Here is a 14,943-nt window from a genome sequence, read left to right on the forward strand (position 1 = left end):
TTGTCCAAAAAGTGAACAGGGAAAATGGCAAGAAAAAGTGGGGAGACCCTCCTGGATCCCAAAAAAGTGAAACTTCCTTAGCAGAATCATGTAGAAAACTGTTAGCGGCCAAAAGGAAAGTAATGGAGGCTTTTAAAAGGTGTCAAATGACTGATTTGTGCGTTATTTTTTAAAAGTAAAATAAATGTAAAAAGCTGTAGAATTTTGTTTAATTAAAAAGGAATTAAACGGAAAATGCAAAAAAAAGTTGAATAAAATGATGCTTTTGGGGTAATTTGCAGAAACTTAAAAAAAAAATTCTAGAAAGCAATTAATTTTCATTGAAATAAATACTTTCATTAAATTTGGGGTGCATTATTTAGCTTAAAAAACAAAACAAACTTATTTTGGGATAATTTGAGGCCATTTTTTTTTTTCACCCCAAAAATGACATGTAATTATTGACCCAATTAAGCGAATTGAAAAATACCAAATGCTTAATTAGTCATTGGGGTGGGGGGTGTACAAGGGGTTCTGAAGCAAGTTCCAACATTTTCACCTTAAAATAAAGATTTTCCCTGCCTTTTCGCCTGCTCAGGGGGCTATGAACAAAAACAGGCGAATTTACTCTGAAAAAGAAATGCGAGTTTGGAATTGAATTGCAAATGTAATTCGGAAGGCAAATTTGCAGTGATTTCACCTAGCGGGACCAAACTCGCACCTAATTGATTTCCCCCCAATGTCTTAATTTGCAATCACGATGTCTCTACAAGGACCTTGCAGAGCAACTACATCTCACTCGGGCCGGGATGTACTAAATGGAAAATGTGGTAAAAAAAAAAAAAAAACTTTTTCTGGGTTTTACCGCATTTTCCATATGTATCATCATCTGGCCCCTGGGGCTCCGATGCGGAGGGTAACGCCAGCTATTGCTGACGTTACCCTATGGGCTTCTACCGCATCACGCTGGTATGAGGGATCCGATCGGATCCCTCCCAGCATGCCACGCGGCCGCCGCATCACTCTGCGCAGGCACAGATGGTATCCGGGGTCATAAACCCGGAAGTCCACGGCACAGTGCAGATCGCAAAGGACAGCTCGTATCGGAAGAACTGTCCTTTGCGCTACTGATCTCATATGTTACTGCATATGCGATCAGTCGGTATGCGAAGCAAAGATGTACTTCGCAAGGTTAGTACATCCCGCCCTTGGTCTTGTTACTTTTAATTACAATGATTCACCATTTTGTGCTACTTCTGGGTTCTATTAATGTAAAGAAAATCTCAGAGAAAAGATTTGCAGTAAAGGTAGGTACACACTATTACAATCACTGACAGATCTTACGATTTCCAATTATTTAATGAGATATCTTAAGAGTGTGTATGATCATATTTTATTGGAAGAAAAAATATTGCATCTGAAGAGTTGGTTTTATGGGCATCGTAATATTCATCAGATGCGATGATACAAGGTCGGACAAACATGGAAATGTCAACGCGCTACCGACTGACCAACCAGATGAGGATCGCAGATCAAATGGTAGATTGCAATAGTGTGAACGCATAGATCTGTACATTGATGTGGACTTCCGATTCTAATGGTGCGTACACACATAGCAATAAAAATTGACAATTTGAACGATAACAATTTAAATTTTTTGGTCCCTACCAACGACCAGCGATGCGCGGGCACGTATAGACGATAGCGGTATTGACCATCGGGCGTGCATGCAGGCCAACCTGCTTGATATTGAGCAGGTTACTTACTATAGGGACCCGGTGGTGTGTTGGATGATCGATATCGATCATCCAGCACATCAGTGAGAGTGCAGGACGATCAGATTGTACAGGTGTGTACCTAGCTTTATGGGATTCGCAACACACGGTAGTTACATTTGTTTTTTGTCAAAGAACCCCTACTCAGAGACTAATTTGTGGCATGGATTGTGTTAGAATGCCTTGAGGTGTCTGCTATTCTTATTTTGGCTCTTTAACACGCACAAAAAAAAAACCTGAAAGAGCAACATTTTAAGAGTGCAGTATATCTCTTCTATTTAATAAATTAAAATAACACTTTTGCAAGAGTATCTACCCAAAGCAAATAACGAACTGTACCCTTCTTAAAGCTATATTAATGAAATTAAAGTTATATAAAGTTTTGATAGAGCCCGTTTAAGAGCTCTGTTCCCCATTTTCATCATTGTCCAGTTTATCAAATCTCATAAAACGCCTCTATAAAACAGGTCATTGCTGCGCCAGATTTTTAATGAGAACCAAAATGTGGACTATTCTGCCTCCTTACAGCTGCCACTGCCATTAATATTACCTTGGTTCTGTAGTGGACAGGTCAGGGATAAAAGGTGCCTACACACATGGCGATTTTTTACACGATTTGCCCGATTTCAACGAATCGTGGCGACAAATCGTTTAAAATACACCCAAATAGTGAGTTTCTACTCACGATCACGATGCGCGTCCCCGCTCGTCGTACATCGCATCTTCAGATCTGCCATGCTGTAGGGCAGATTTGCCAATCTGGGACACAATGCACTGGATGCTCAATAGATCTTAAGTCAGATTGGACATTTTTTACTCCAAATTGTGACCACGACTGCCGGGGAGCTGCCTGGGGAGAGTTCAGGGGAAATCGTGCCTCATGTCAGCTTGTGAGCACATCGCTATGTGTGTAGGCACCTCTAGTGACATATATATTAGGGTTAATATAAATCTTTTGATTCAATACTTGGTATTCTGGAGAATTGTAATTGTTTCGGGTTGCTTGAACTGAGATGATTGCCCAACCAGTGGACAATACCACACAGTCCATCAAAGGCTTGTATCTGCGGTCTCAGATTTTAGGCCTGCTCGTTCCGACATGGTGTCCGGCTGCCCATCTCGGCAGAACAACACAGTTGGGTTCTTGCATGCCCACATTGCCAGGTCCCCACCGTTCGCTGGACTGGAGGCAGATATCCTACTGCCCGGCCCATGCCTGTTACTGTAGCGGTCACGGATCGGGTCAGCCCGTCCTCTGACCTCTCTGTTCTGGCCCTGCGCACAAAGATAGGCGGCAATGTTCCTAGTCCTGTAGCCCTCCTCTCGATTGCGCCCCAACAGCATGGAGATATTGGGGTTGCGGATGGCGTAGATGAGCGGGTTGATGGCCCCATTGGCCCATGCCATCCAAATGGCAACAGTGTCCATGATCGGAGTGAACGGGTAGTCCCCAGCCGCCGCCACCAACCCCATGACGCAGTACGGTCCCCAGCAACAGATGATGAAGACAATCATGATCAGCACGGTGGTCGCCGTCCTCATCTCGCTGTAGAAGCGGAGCAGGTGGGCGTAGGTGGTCACTGGTCGCACGCGGATCTCCGACAACCTCACTGCCTTGCAGATGTGGTAGTGGCAGAAGCACATCAGGCCGAAGGGCAGGAGGTAGCAGAGGACGATGAGGGTGACGCTGTAGGCGGCGCCCAGCCTGGAGCCAGCGGAGTGAAACACGTACATGCAGTGGTAGTACCCCCTCTTGTGCACCACCCACTGCTCCTTCGCCAGCAGGTACCAGGGGAAGGAGAAGCCCAGGGCTGTCAGCCAGGCCGCCACCAGCAGCTGCATAGCCCGGGTGCGCCCCATCTTCTCCTGCGGCTGCCGCACGATGGCGTAGTAGCGGTCCAGGGAGATGAGGGTCATGGTCAGGGTGGAGACGATGCCAAAGCACGAGTTGAAGAAGCCGTTGGCGAAGCAGAAGCGGTCCCCGAAGAGCCAGGCCCCGCCGCGGGAGAAGAGCAGCAGGAAGGAGAAGGGCAGGCAGAGCAGCGCGGTCAGGAAGTCGGAGAGGGACAGAGACAGAATGAAGGCGTTAGTCACGGTGCGGAGCTGCCGGTGCTTGGCGATCACCAGCATGACGGCGCAGTTCCCCAGGCAGGACAGCAGGAAGATGGCGAGGAGCAGCAGCGCCTGGCAGCCCAGGGCCACCCCGTGCAGCAGCGCATTCACCCCCGGCTCCTCGCTGGACGTGGCCGGTGTGCTGGAGCTGCTCAGACCGTCGCCGTCTCTTCCTCCGGCCTCCGGCGCCGTCAGGTTGCTCAGCAGCGGCTCCATAGGTCGCGTCGGGACCGGGTGGAGGCATTCCTCAGCCGGGGCTGCAGAGAGCTGCTGACGCCGGGGATGATGCTTCTGCTGCTCCTGAACTGCAAGCTGAACGCTCCGGGTCCGGGTTCTAGAACGCCGGTGACGTCACCGCTGGTTGCCAGGGAAACAGAATCTGCCGGGTTATCAGGGATGGGAAGGGGTAAAGTTCTTTTGCACCATCAAAACATAGACGCAGTTTTCCAAGGCATGCTGTTTGTGATTAAAGTAACCCATTGCCGATGATCATGTATTTACAGTCTCTTATTACACCAACATCAGACTTGTTAAGGCGTGCAGCCATTGCTTTCTTTGCAATCTGTCCAGCTGGACCACTGCATGGTAGTGCATACAAGTTATCAAATACATGGTAACCCATTGGCTATGTATGGCACCTGTCTCATGCAGCAGACACAGGGCCTGAATTAGAAATGTATGGTAATACTGTTGCTGCTGTATCTTTGTATGCAGCTGCTGTGCAAATGCAGCAGCTGCCGGGATATGTATTGAAGATGCCCATTTGCAGCATTGCAAATCCAAGTGACTGCTTATAAAGATGCAGTTGCATGATCTGACGTCTGTGTCGCACAGAATGCCTGCGTGTATTGCGACACCAGAGCCATGTTATCTGTGTAATGCATCGTTTCCCAACCACGGTCCTCAAGGCGCACTAACAGTCCTATCATTTTATTACATGGGCATCATATAGGGAAATGCACATTGCATGCCGTACTGACTATCTGTAAACGCTGATTTTTACAGTTATGCCAGGTATGTGTTATTAGAGAGCTGCTGTGGTTTTGGACTATTCATCCTTAAAAGGACCACCAAATGTAAAATAAGTAGTTTATAAAACAGATCTACCAAGAACGTTGCTTAAAATATACTGTATATGTAATGTTGCAGGGGACTATTAAACTAGAAAGATACTTCAGGTAAAGTTGTGATCCATAACACAGACAATTGGCCAGTTCTAAACTAGCGAATGGTTCGGTTTGGGCTACGATCTTTCCACCACGTTCGGGTCTTCGAACAAGGCAAAACGTCAACTTTCACGAATATCTTTGCCTCTTTCTGAGATCCAAAGTTGGCGGGAAGATCTGAGCCAAAGATGTCCGGGAAAGATGACGGTCTGCCTCGTTCGGAGATCCGAAGTTGGCGGAAAGATATGAGCCATAACCGAACCGCTCATCTTTATTTTAAACACCTTCTACAGAAAACAGCGATAAATGACCAGTGATGGCTTGTACTCAAACGTCCAGTTCTGTCAGGATATGGAACATTTCCAAGTACATTTTTGAATGTAATTATTTAGCTATTTCAGACTAAGAAATTTATACTCTGAGTTCAGTTATTCTTTAACTCTTCAGACATATTCCACGCCACAAGGTTTTCACATTAGGTTCATCAGGCATAATGTTAAATACTTAGTTAACCAAAGCAAATTCTAAAACGTTCTACGTTAAATGGGACTCTCTTTTGGTAGAAAAAAAAATCTATTTTTATTTCAATTGCAGTATACAAGGACACAGGCAAAAATAGGAACAAAAACAAACCTTTTTGAGATGCCAAACAGGCCAAGGCTATTCATTTACCCAAAACTTTTATTAGCTATTCCTCAGAGTAGAGCTATGACAAATATGTATACTTTTATACCATATTTTGTAGTTATTTAGGATACATGATTTTTATTTTGTCATACTGCTATTTGTCTCCCCTACTGCAAGAACTTATACAGGACTGGGTACGGGATGCCGACACTCATGATGACGACACTTGTCGGCCAGTAGCCTAACCCTCCCCCTCCCTCCCTCCACGCTGCCTAGCCTAACCTCCCTCCAGTGCCTAAGCTTAATTTCCCCACACCCTAAGCCTAACCCTCCCCCCTTAGTGTCTAACCCCAGTACTTACCATCGGGATGCCGGCGCCGGGATCCTGACTGTCTGTATTTTGACCGGATCCCCTTATACATACTATGTGGATCTAATAGTAAGTTATTAGCAAGCCACTAATTTATCCAATTGGCCTGGTGACAGAGCAGGCCTGATTCAGAATTGGCCTGATGCAGGTACTGGAACTCCAAGCAAACCAGACAACAGGCAAGTAACCAACAGTCACTCAGCAGGAATGGGCACCTACTGAGTGACTGCTGGTTACTTGCCTGTTGTCTGGTATGATTCGAGTTCCAGTATGCATATCTGCACCCTTGTTTATCCATTCCAAATATAATATCCTTTTAGCAAAAAGGTAAATGCCCTAGATCTTCCTTTTTCTTACATTTATGTTTTAAATGGTATCTGCAATAAACAATGAGAAGAATAGTGACAAGTAAGCAGCTTGTGATAGGAGGTTCTACCCCAGAATATCAGTCACATTTTTCTAGCCGTTCACATCCTTTGGGATATTTATATTTGTTCCCATTTACTTGGGTAATCACACCATTTGTATATTTTTTTTTCTCTTGTTCCACATATTGGAGGTACGTCTTAAGAATACTCTGCTACATCTAGATTATACATCTAACACACTATTCATAGCCATCTTACACCTTAATATGGGCTCCTTGGGGGAACTGGCACTGAGCCGTGGGTATACTGTACAATATATAGGCCTAATGCATCCTGTAGCAGTGGTGGATACAAGGAGGGTTATTTAGCTGAGCCCTACTGAACTGTAACCGTGAATGACCTTAACACCTGCCAATCCGTTTGCCACTGCAGCCGAGCTCCCCATCTCTGCATTGGAGAAGCTGGTAGAGGATGCTGCCCAGTCACTCTGCCTCCCAGCTGCCAGGCAATTCTCTGCTTCCACCTCCTCTCCACAGATTTATATGGTCTCTATACATTCTGTCTGGAATCCATCTATTCAGTTTAAACCTATGTACTTGTGTTTGTGTGTCAGATATAAAAATAGTGTCAACCTGTAGTTTTAAGTCTGTTATATTCATATGAAATATATATATATATATATATAAAAAATAAGCATGCGTATATAAGTAACTGCTCCAGATGTAGCTGCAGTAATATGAACTGCGAATAATGGAGGTTTATATTTCCCTTGTTACTGCTTTATATGTTCTTCACCCTCTGGAGGAAGCAATTGCTAGCGATGTAAGCTTATTACATACAATGTTGCTGCGGCCTGGGCATTAGCTCTTTGGACCCTCGCCAAGAAAGAAGCTTGCAGCCTTTCATCAACGGTCTTAACTGAACAATACATTTCTATTTCAGTATGAAGCTTGAATGGCTCCCACCGAGAACACAGCAGAATGTGATCTCTGATCTGCCCTGTTATTACTTCAGCAGGAATCCATCTTTCAGCAGGTCTTCGCTTTCCAGAATAAAGCTTGATGTACCAGTGTAGTAAGCCTGGCCGGCGACTTCCACAATCACCGCGTTATAGTCACCGCAAACCGTTTCCTGGGAAGGAATAGAGTTGTATCATGAAAAGACAATAGTATGCATGAGAGGTATACTATAGGGATGTAGTCAGGATCCCAACGGTCAGAATATCGCCTCTGGAATCCCGACGGTCATCAGAAGATTGGCTCCAAAATCCCAACGGTGAGGATTAGGGTTAGGCACTAGGGGGAGGGTTAGGGTTGGGCTGCGTAAGGGAACAGTTAGAGTTAGGCTGCAGGTAGGGTGGGATAGGGGGACGGTTTGAATACTCACCAACAGGATTTTCACCATGCGTTGGGATTCCGGAGCTGGCATTGTGACCATTAGAATTCTGACCGACAGGATCCTGAACCCAATCCATACTATAACCCATGTATTCTAATAATTGTAAAGATGGTAATATTTTGATACTGTAAAATGATGCTGTACTGAAAAGAAGAGGCCACTGAGCATGGGATCTCTTCCATAACTCCTATGGGCCTACACACAAGAACATTTAACAGAAAAATATTTGTATTTATCTGGCAATACCTTAACTGCTTTCCCGGTGAATAAGGAATCGGTGGCACCACTCTTAAAGGTCCGGGTTTGTTCCAGCTGTATTAGACCTTTGTGGTATTGCAGAGCTATGCGCGCAGTCACCCCAGAACCGGTAGGACTGCGATCAACCTAACGTCAGGGGAAAAAAATATTATTTCATCTTTTACACTGATAAACGCAAAAAGTCCACAAAAAACAGATGACAGAACAATTTGTTTCAATTGGTTTTATAAATTAAAAAGAGCAGAATCTATCAGACGAATGTTAATTCTTAAAAGGTATATTTCGAGGACATTCCCTTTTTTTTTAAACATATTTCAAGTGCTTCAATGTTACAAAAACACAATTTCACTTACTATTATGGGAATCCGAAGAAATTCACTAATTTCAGTTCTCTTTAGAAAATGCCACAAAGAAAGTGACGCATAAATATATTACAATTTTAGCGTATAGGCCAATTCCAAAAAATATATACATTGCAATCTGTACAAAGTAGTATCTGCTGTACAGTGTCAGAGAACACACAGAACAGACATACATGGTGGAGAAGACGATTGCTGACCATAAGGGGGGAGGGGTGGGGGGAATGTTAGCGCTCATGTGTGATTACAATCTAGTGCAGCATTTTCAACCAGTTGTCATGTGTGCCACGGGGTCAGAGCCGCCAGTCAGCGCTGCCGCTGAGCTCTTAGGCGCGCCTGGGCTGTGACCTATTTAGACGTGGCGGCGGGACATCATAGGTTACGCACACCACGTTGCCAGCCATCCTGCCCACCCCGACAGTCAGCCAGACCTCCATCCCTCCCTCCTGGACGCTGCTAAAAGCTCTGCAAGGTGATGACAGCTCTGCACTGTGTGCACCCCCAGCCGATGAGGGACAGATAGGGCCAGAAAAATGTTTTTTGGGGGGAAGCAATGTGGGTTTTTTTCCTTTGGGGACCAGAAATATGGTTTTATTTTTTGTGGGGAGCAATGTGGTTTTTATTTTTTCTGTGTGGTCAGCAATGTCATTTTTTTTGTTCCTGAGGGGGGCAATGTATGTGTGTTTTATTCCTGTGGAGGCCAATGTAGTGTGTTTTTTTTTTATGTGGAAGCCAATATGTTTTGTCATAGGTCGTGCACGCCATATAGCCGGATGGTGTGCCTTGGCAATTTTAAAATCTAGCATAGTGTGCCTCGAGTAGAAAGGTTAAAAATCAGGGATCTAGTGGGAAAGGGGCACATCTGTGAGTATGGGTCAGAGCAGAGATTGGGATAACTGATAATTGTGAGGGGACATTAATATGGGTAGTATAGGTAGCAGGACGGTAAGCTCTAAAAAAAAAAGACAGGTTTTTAAAGAATGTTTAAAGATCTCAGGGCTAATGGAGAGTGATCAGGTGTGGTAAGTAATTACTTAGATGGGTGGCATTACAGGATAGGCCTTGTAGGCTCGAGTAACAGGAGGTTTGCGAGTGGTGAGGCACAGATCTAAGAGGGCATTAGGTAGAGTATTTTGATAAAGGGTCTCAGTTGTATGTAAGGGAGGTGTTGCTGCCCAGCAGTAGAACAATGAGATAGAACACACAGCATAAATTTACAAGAGCCAAATGCATGCTACCGAGTTTTTTCAGGGATATTAATTAACTCTGTAACAGACTACGGTCCGTATTCAATTTGAGGCGAAAAGCTGGAATCTGCGGAAAAGTATCGCGGATGACGTCATTTCGCCAGGCATAAAAGTATCGCCGTATTCATTCATTCATACTTTTCCGCCTATTACATAGCATTGACTTTCCGCCTAGACAGAAAGTCAATGCAATGTAATAGGCAGAAAAGTTTCGCCTATGAATGGCAGGCGGAAAAAAGTGCAGAATTGGGGTTTTGGTGTGCAACGTTGCGGGAACCCCCGTGCAGCCTTCAGACAGTCCCCCAAAGGTAAACTGCGTATAAAAAAAAAACACTTAAGGACTCCCCAAAAAATCAATTTGAATTTGGGGGCAAAAAAAAAATGTTGGGGGACAAAGATAAAAACTAGCGAACTTGACTCTGGGGAGGTCCCCAAGTATGCCCCATGTGTTTTTTTCATTGCAGGTGCTTGCGGCAGGTGGATTTTTCACGATTTTTTCTACGTCACTTTAGCAACTTTAAAATATGCTGGCCCCATTTTCAAGTACCCCAGATTTGCTGGGATAAGTTATTTTCAACAAAAAAAAAAAAAAACAACTCCTAAATACTATTCTGCACCACGTATACAAAAACGCTATTTAGCAGCTATTGAGCCCGTTTCAAAACACCAAATACCTTCAGCAAGGCAAATCGGGGGTTACCATAGCTAACCCCCATGTCAGAGCATCATTGGGGGGTGTCAGGCTGTTTTCCCCAAATCTGACAGGACTTTCCGCTTGTTCAAGTTTCGCCGGGTCCCATTTTCGCGTACTTTCAAATTGAATACGGGGATACGCGGGCATGCGCGCGAAACTTTTCCGCCTGCAAAAGACGCGATGTAGGCGAAAAGTCTGGGAGGCGGAAAAGTATCGCGGGTCCGCTCAAATTGAATACAGCTCTAAGTATTTTACATGTAAAATAATAAGGTGTATGATATAATAACGCAGTTGAGATCAACAGTCTGCTAAGACGGTGTTGTGCAGTACATGCATTACTGGATTTGATTGGCTGCCAGCTACTGTCCAATCGAGTACCACACTAAATACACAGCTTTCTTGAGGTCATCATTATATTGCCCAATAAATGACTTAGTTATTGAATACCAACCACCAATATATTAATCTCATAACATTATACACACATTATTCTTCTTCCTAAATAGCATCCACCTTCAAATATCATAGAAAGCCACTTAATAAGCCAATATACATAAAAAAAGAAGCCCACCAAATCACTACGTTTCACATGAATATTGATCATATAGGTCCTCAGTGATGCTGGTACCTGATAAAGCCCTACCCTTATGCCTGTTATCTATCCAGCCCAGTCTGTGGTGTGATATTAATGTTTGGTACTCATGCTATGTACATGCAGCCAGTGGCGGATTTTGCCTAGGGGCTGCGAAGCTGCAGCCCTCCCAGTAAAATCCACCACCTCTGTGTAGTCAGTGCAGTCAGTGACTGCACTGGCTACACTGTGTGACTGGCAGTGACTTCCTATTGGAAGCACTACCTGTCAGTCACATACACAACAGGCAGCCCTAATTGGCTCCTAGGGGCTGCAGACGATGCAGCCCTTTTGGATGGCGGTGGCATGCGCGGCTCCCTGGCGCCTGACAGATCGATTGCGCAGGCGAGGAGCGGTGGCGGGCGAGTGATTGCACCCTCCCTGCTCCTTCTAGTTTTCAGCAGCGTAAGCCCCCCTCATCTAAGAGGGTAGGAGCCGACGCTGCTTACAGCTATGGTAAGTGTTTTGTACTTATGAACGGATACCCCGGTATGGTTTTCAATGTATACTGTGGCGCTGTGTACACTTAATGGAGCCAAATAAATAAAAGTTAATAAACTTGATAGTTTGCATTAGAATGTACATTGCTTCAGCCCACAAAGAGGTCACCTTCAGTGAGCAGACAGCAGGATCTGTAACAACCAGCTACATGACTAGTAAATGAAGGATGACTGATACCTGGGAGTCAGCAAACACACAGACATTGGCAGTGGCTTCCTCGCTGTAGGAGTCCTTTCCATCAGTTACTATAGTACCATATAAGAAAGACAGGTCCTCACTGTCTGGATGGATGATTTTAACCTGCAAACACATCAGAAAGTTAATGAGTTTGACATTTAGAATGGCATGATAAGCTAATATTATTTTTTATAATTTATTGGAGGTATGAAATATTAGTACTGTTAATATACGGATGGCTTGATAGGAAGACCAGGTGCACAGTGATTGGTAAGAGCAGGCAGTGTACTCTACCTGGGCCTTTACAGCATCAGTCACAGCAGTTGCAGCAACAACTATGTCCCTTGTCCTCGAAGTGCAAACGTTCAGGCCAAGGTTCTTTGCACTAACAAATGCATAGAAAGCCCCTCCGTATGCAACATCCACAACTACCTCCCCATAGCCGGGAACATCAACCGCAACATCTGGGTGCACAAGATACCGGGAGAGCGCATTTACTGTATTTATACTAATGCAGATAACAATAGAGGTCTATAATATATGAATTACAGTTGGCATATGCCTCAATAGTTACCATTGTCTACAATACATTGACTAGTAATGGACCCTCCTCATCTCAGGAATGTGATCCAAACAGCATCTCATACAGTCTGTATAGCAAATAGATTCAAGCATGTGCTGAAATAGTAACTGCCAGTCAACAGTGTTCTTTGCAAGCAATCCAGAACGACAATAAATGTTATATATAGGCCCCACAAACCAATCTCCTTTGTCATCTGAAGTATATTTAGTCCCTATATACAAAAATAACATTTTCTGATTCCAACGTCACTTAGACTATAGACCTATAAGATAGCTGACAAGTTACTATCTGTATTAAACTTTGCCGCATGCACAAATTAGGAATGATGGAGTCTGACGCAAGTCAGCGATAGTCGCTCCTGCACTAAAACTAAATGTATATCCGCCAGTATGCAGAGTGGACCCCAGAGGGCGCACTACACCAGCCCTGTACTTGGTGCACAAGATCCGTCTGAAACTAGGGGGTATATTTACTAAAGCGTGGGTTTTTAGAAGAAGAGATGTTGCCCATAGCAACCAATCAGATTCTAGCTATTATCTTCTAGAAGCTGCTAGATAAATGTTAAGTAGAATCTGATTGGTTGCTATGGGCAACATCATCCACTTATAAAAACCCTCACTTTAGTAAATACACCCCACTGTTTAGAAAGACTGTTAATCATTGTACAGCTCTGCAGAAACTGGAGTAGTAATGTCTTCGGGCCTGATTCAGCATGGATTGCTATTGCGATAGTGTACTCAGACGGTCGATTGTTGCGTACTGCTCATGCGTATGCACAGCAGTGCGCAAGTTAGCATTGTGATTGCTCTGCGATCACTTACGCAGACACAAAGCCATCGCAGATGGTGGGACAGGACATCTGCATTTGGGGGTGGTGACGGGGGAGTGGTCGGAATAACGCAGGCGTGCCTGTCCATTTGAACGCCATTACTTGGGCGTGCATAAATTAGCCAGTGCGACGGCATATGCAGCTTGTGTACTCACTGTGTGTGACGAAGTTAGTAATTTCTGAGTAAGGTCAGGCCTGTTGTAATTGTGCGTGAGGGGACGATGTTACTTGATGTTCCCGAGGATTGCAAGGTAATATGGATGTGCGAAAGCGGTAGTGGGCATCTCTATGCTGGCTTTGCGATTGCAGTCATTAGCATATTTATGCAGAACTGCATGCGTAATCGCAGCTGGGATCGCAATACGAAAGTGAATCAGGCCCTTAGTTAACAGTACAGCTCTGTAGAGATCGTTGTAATTACACAGGGAATTCCACGAAACGAAAGGTGCCCATGTGTAGGGCGACTGCCGATCCGTCGGCAGACGGTTCGTGCAGTCACGGCCGGCAATCGTACGGTCCCCGCTGACCGCACGATATGCCGGCTCCCCCCTCCTCCATTTGAATGGGATCGTGCATCGCATCCCAGGTCAGATGGCCCTGCAGGAAGATCTGGGGATGCGATTTACGACCCCGCGGGAGCGCGCAGCACGACATCAGGTACGATATCATGCCCATACACGGCACGATATAGCACCTATATAGTGCCAATCCATCGGATCGGCACGTATATTGTGCCGTGTATGGGGGCCTTTAGATATGGAGCACTGCAGGCATGTATAAGTCTCCACGATTGCAGGATAGCTCTGTATAGATACTGTCTACTCACCCTCATTAAGATGGCTCTGCATGTGTAGAATATTGCAAGTTAGAGTGCTTATATAGTGATCATCAAGCAAGACAGTAATATTTCATAGCGTACAACTATTGTGCAGAGGGTGAATGTGGGCACTGTAGTATGATTACCTGTGCAGTGGGTGAATGTGGGCACTTTAGTATGATTACCTGTGCAGTGGGTGAATGTGGTCACTGTAGTAGGATCACCTGTGCAGAGGGTGAATGTGGGTACTGTAGTATGATTACCTGTGCAGTGGGTGAATGTGGGCACTGTAGTAGGATCACCTGTGCAGAGGGTGAATGTGGGTACTGTAGTATGATTACCTGTGCAGTGGGTGAATGTGGGCACTGCAGTAGGATCACCTGTGCAGAGGGTGAATGTGGGTAGTATGATTACCTGTGCAGAGGGTGAAGGCGGGGACGCTGTGGAAGCGCACTCGGCCACTGCAGCCCTCAGTGTAGGAGACCCAGGCCCGCACTAGACCGCAGGGGCAGTGTATAGTGACCGGGGTCTCCGGCCCCTGCGGATCCACAAGCCTGTAGTCCACAGCAAAGCGCCCCAGGGCGATGATAGCGTGCCCGCACATGGTGCTGTAGCCGGCATTGTGCATGAAGAGCACCCCAAGGTGCGCCTCGGGCTCCTCGCTGGGTACCAGCAGTGCCCCATACATGTCCCGGTGACCGCGGGGCTCCAGCATCAGCATCTTCCGCACCCAGTCCATGTTCTCCCGCACCCAGCGCCTCTTCTCCAGGATTGTGCTACCGCTCGGTACCGGCGCCCCGCTCAGCACGATCCGCAGGGGCTCCCCACCGGTATGCATGTCCACCACGGACAGTATCGGCCCGTCGTTAGGCGGCAGCCGCAGCTTCAGAACCGACATGTCTGTCACTGGAAGAAGTGTCTGGGTAATACACACTGCATGCCATGTGCTGAATCTGCGGCGGCCATTTTGGTATTGGGCAAAAGGTCCCCTACTCTGCTACGGGAAGTAGACGGTTCCCTTATCCACTGGCATCTCCGCTGGACACAACTCT

General features: G+C 45.7%; 2 protein-coding genes across 2 annotated transcripts; both read right to left on the reverse strand.

The window, feature by feature from the left end:
• Positions 1-351: 351 nt before the first annotated feature.
• GPR135 (G protein-coupled receptor 135) lies at positions 352-4,211 on the reverse strand. Its single transcript, XM_088473761.1, has one exon. The coding sequence runs from the start codon at positions 4,080-4,082 to the stop codon at positions 2,805-2,807; it is 1,278 nt and encodes a 425-aa protein (XP_088329887.1). The 5' UTR covers positions 4,083-4,211; the 3' UTR covers positions 352-2,804.
• Positions 4,212-6,274: 2,063 nt separating this feature from the next.
• Positions 6,275-14,908, reverse strand: L3HYPDH (trans-L-3-hydroxyproline dehydratase). Its single transcript, XM_088473715.1, has 5 exons — positions 14,306-14,908; positions 11,957-12,126; positions 11,663-11,785; positions 8,042-8,179; positions 6,275-7,528 (listed from the first exon to the last, which is right to left on the reverse strand). Exons 1-5 carry the CDS (start codon positions 14,787-14,789, stop codon positions 7,403-7,405), a joined length of 1,041 nt encoding a protein of 346 aa, XP_088329841.1. The 5' UTR covers positions 14,790-14,908; the 3' UTR covers positions 6,275-7,402.
• Between the last annotated feature and the right edge of the window lie 35 nt (positions 14,909-14,943).

Source organism: Taudactylus pleione, unplaced genomic scaffold (assembly GCF_031769625.1).
Source record: "Taudactylus pleione unplaced genomic scaffold, aTauple2 ptg000139l, whole genome shotgun sequence".
Classification (NCBI taxonomy): Eukaryota; Metazoa; Chordata; class Amphibia; order Anura; family Myobatrachidae; genus Taudactylus; species Taudactylus pleione.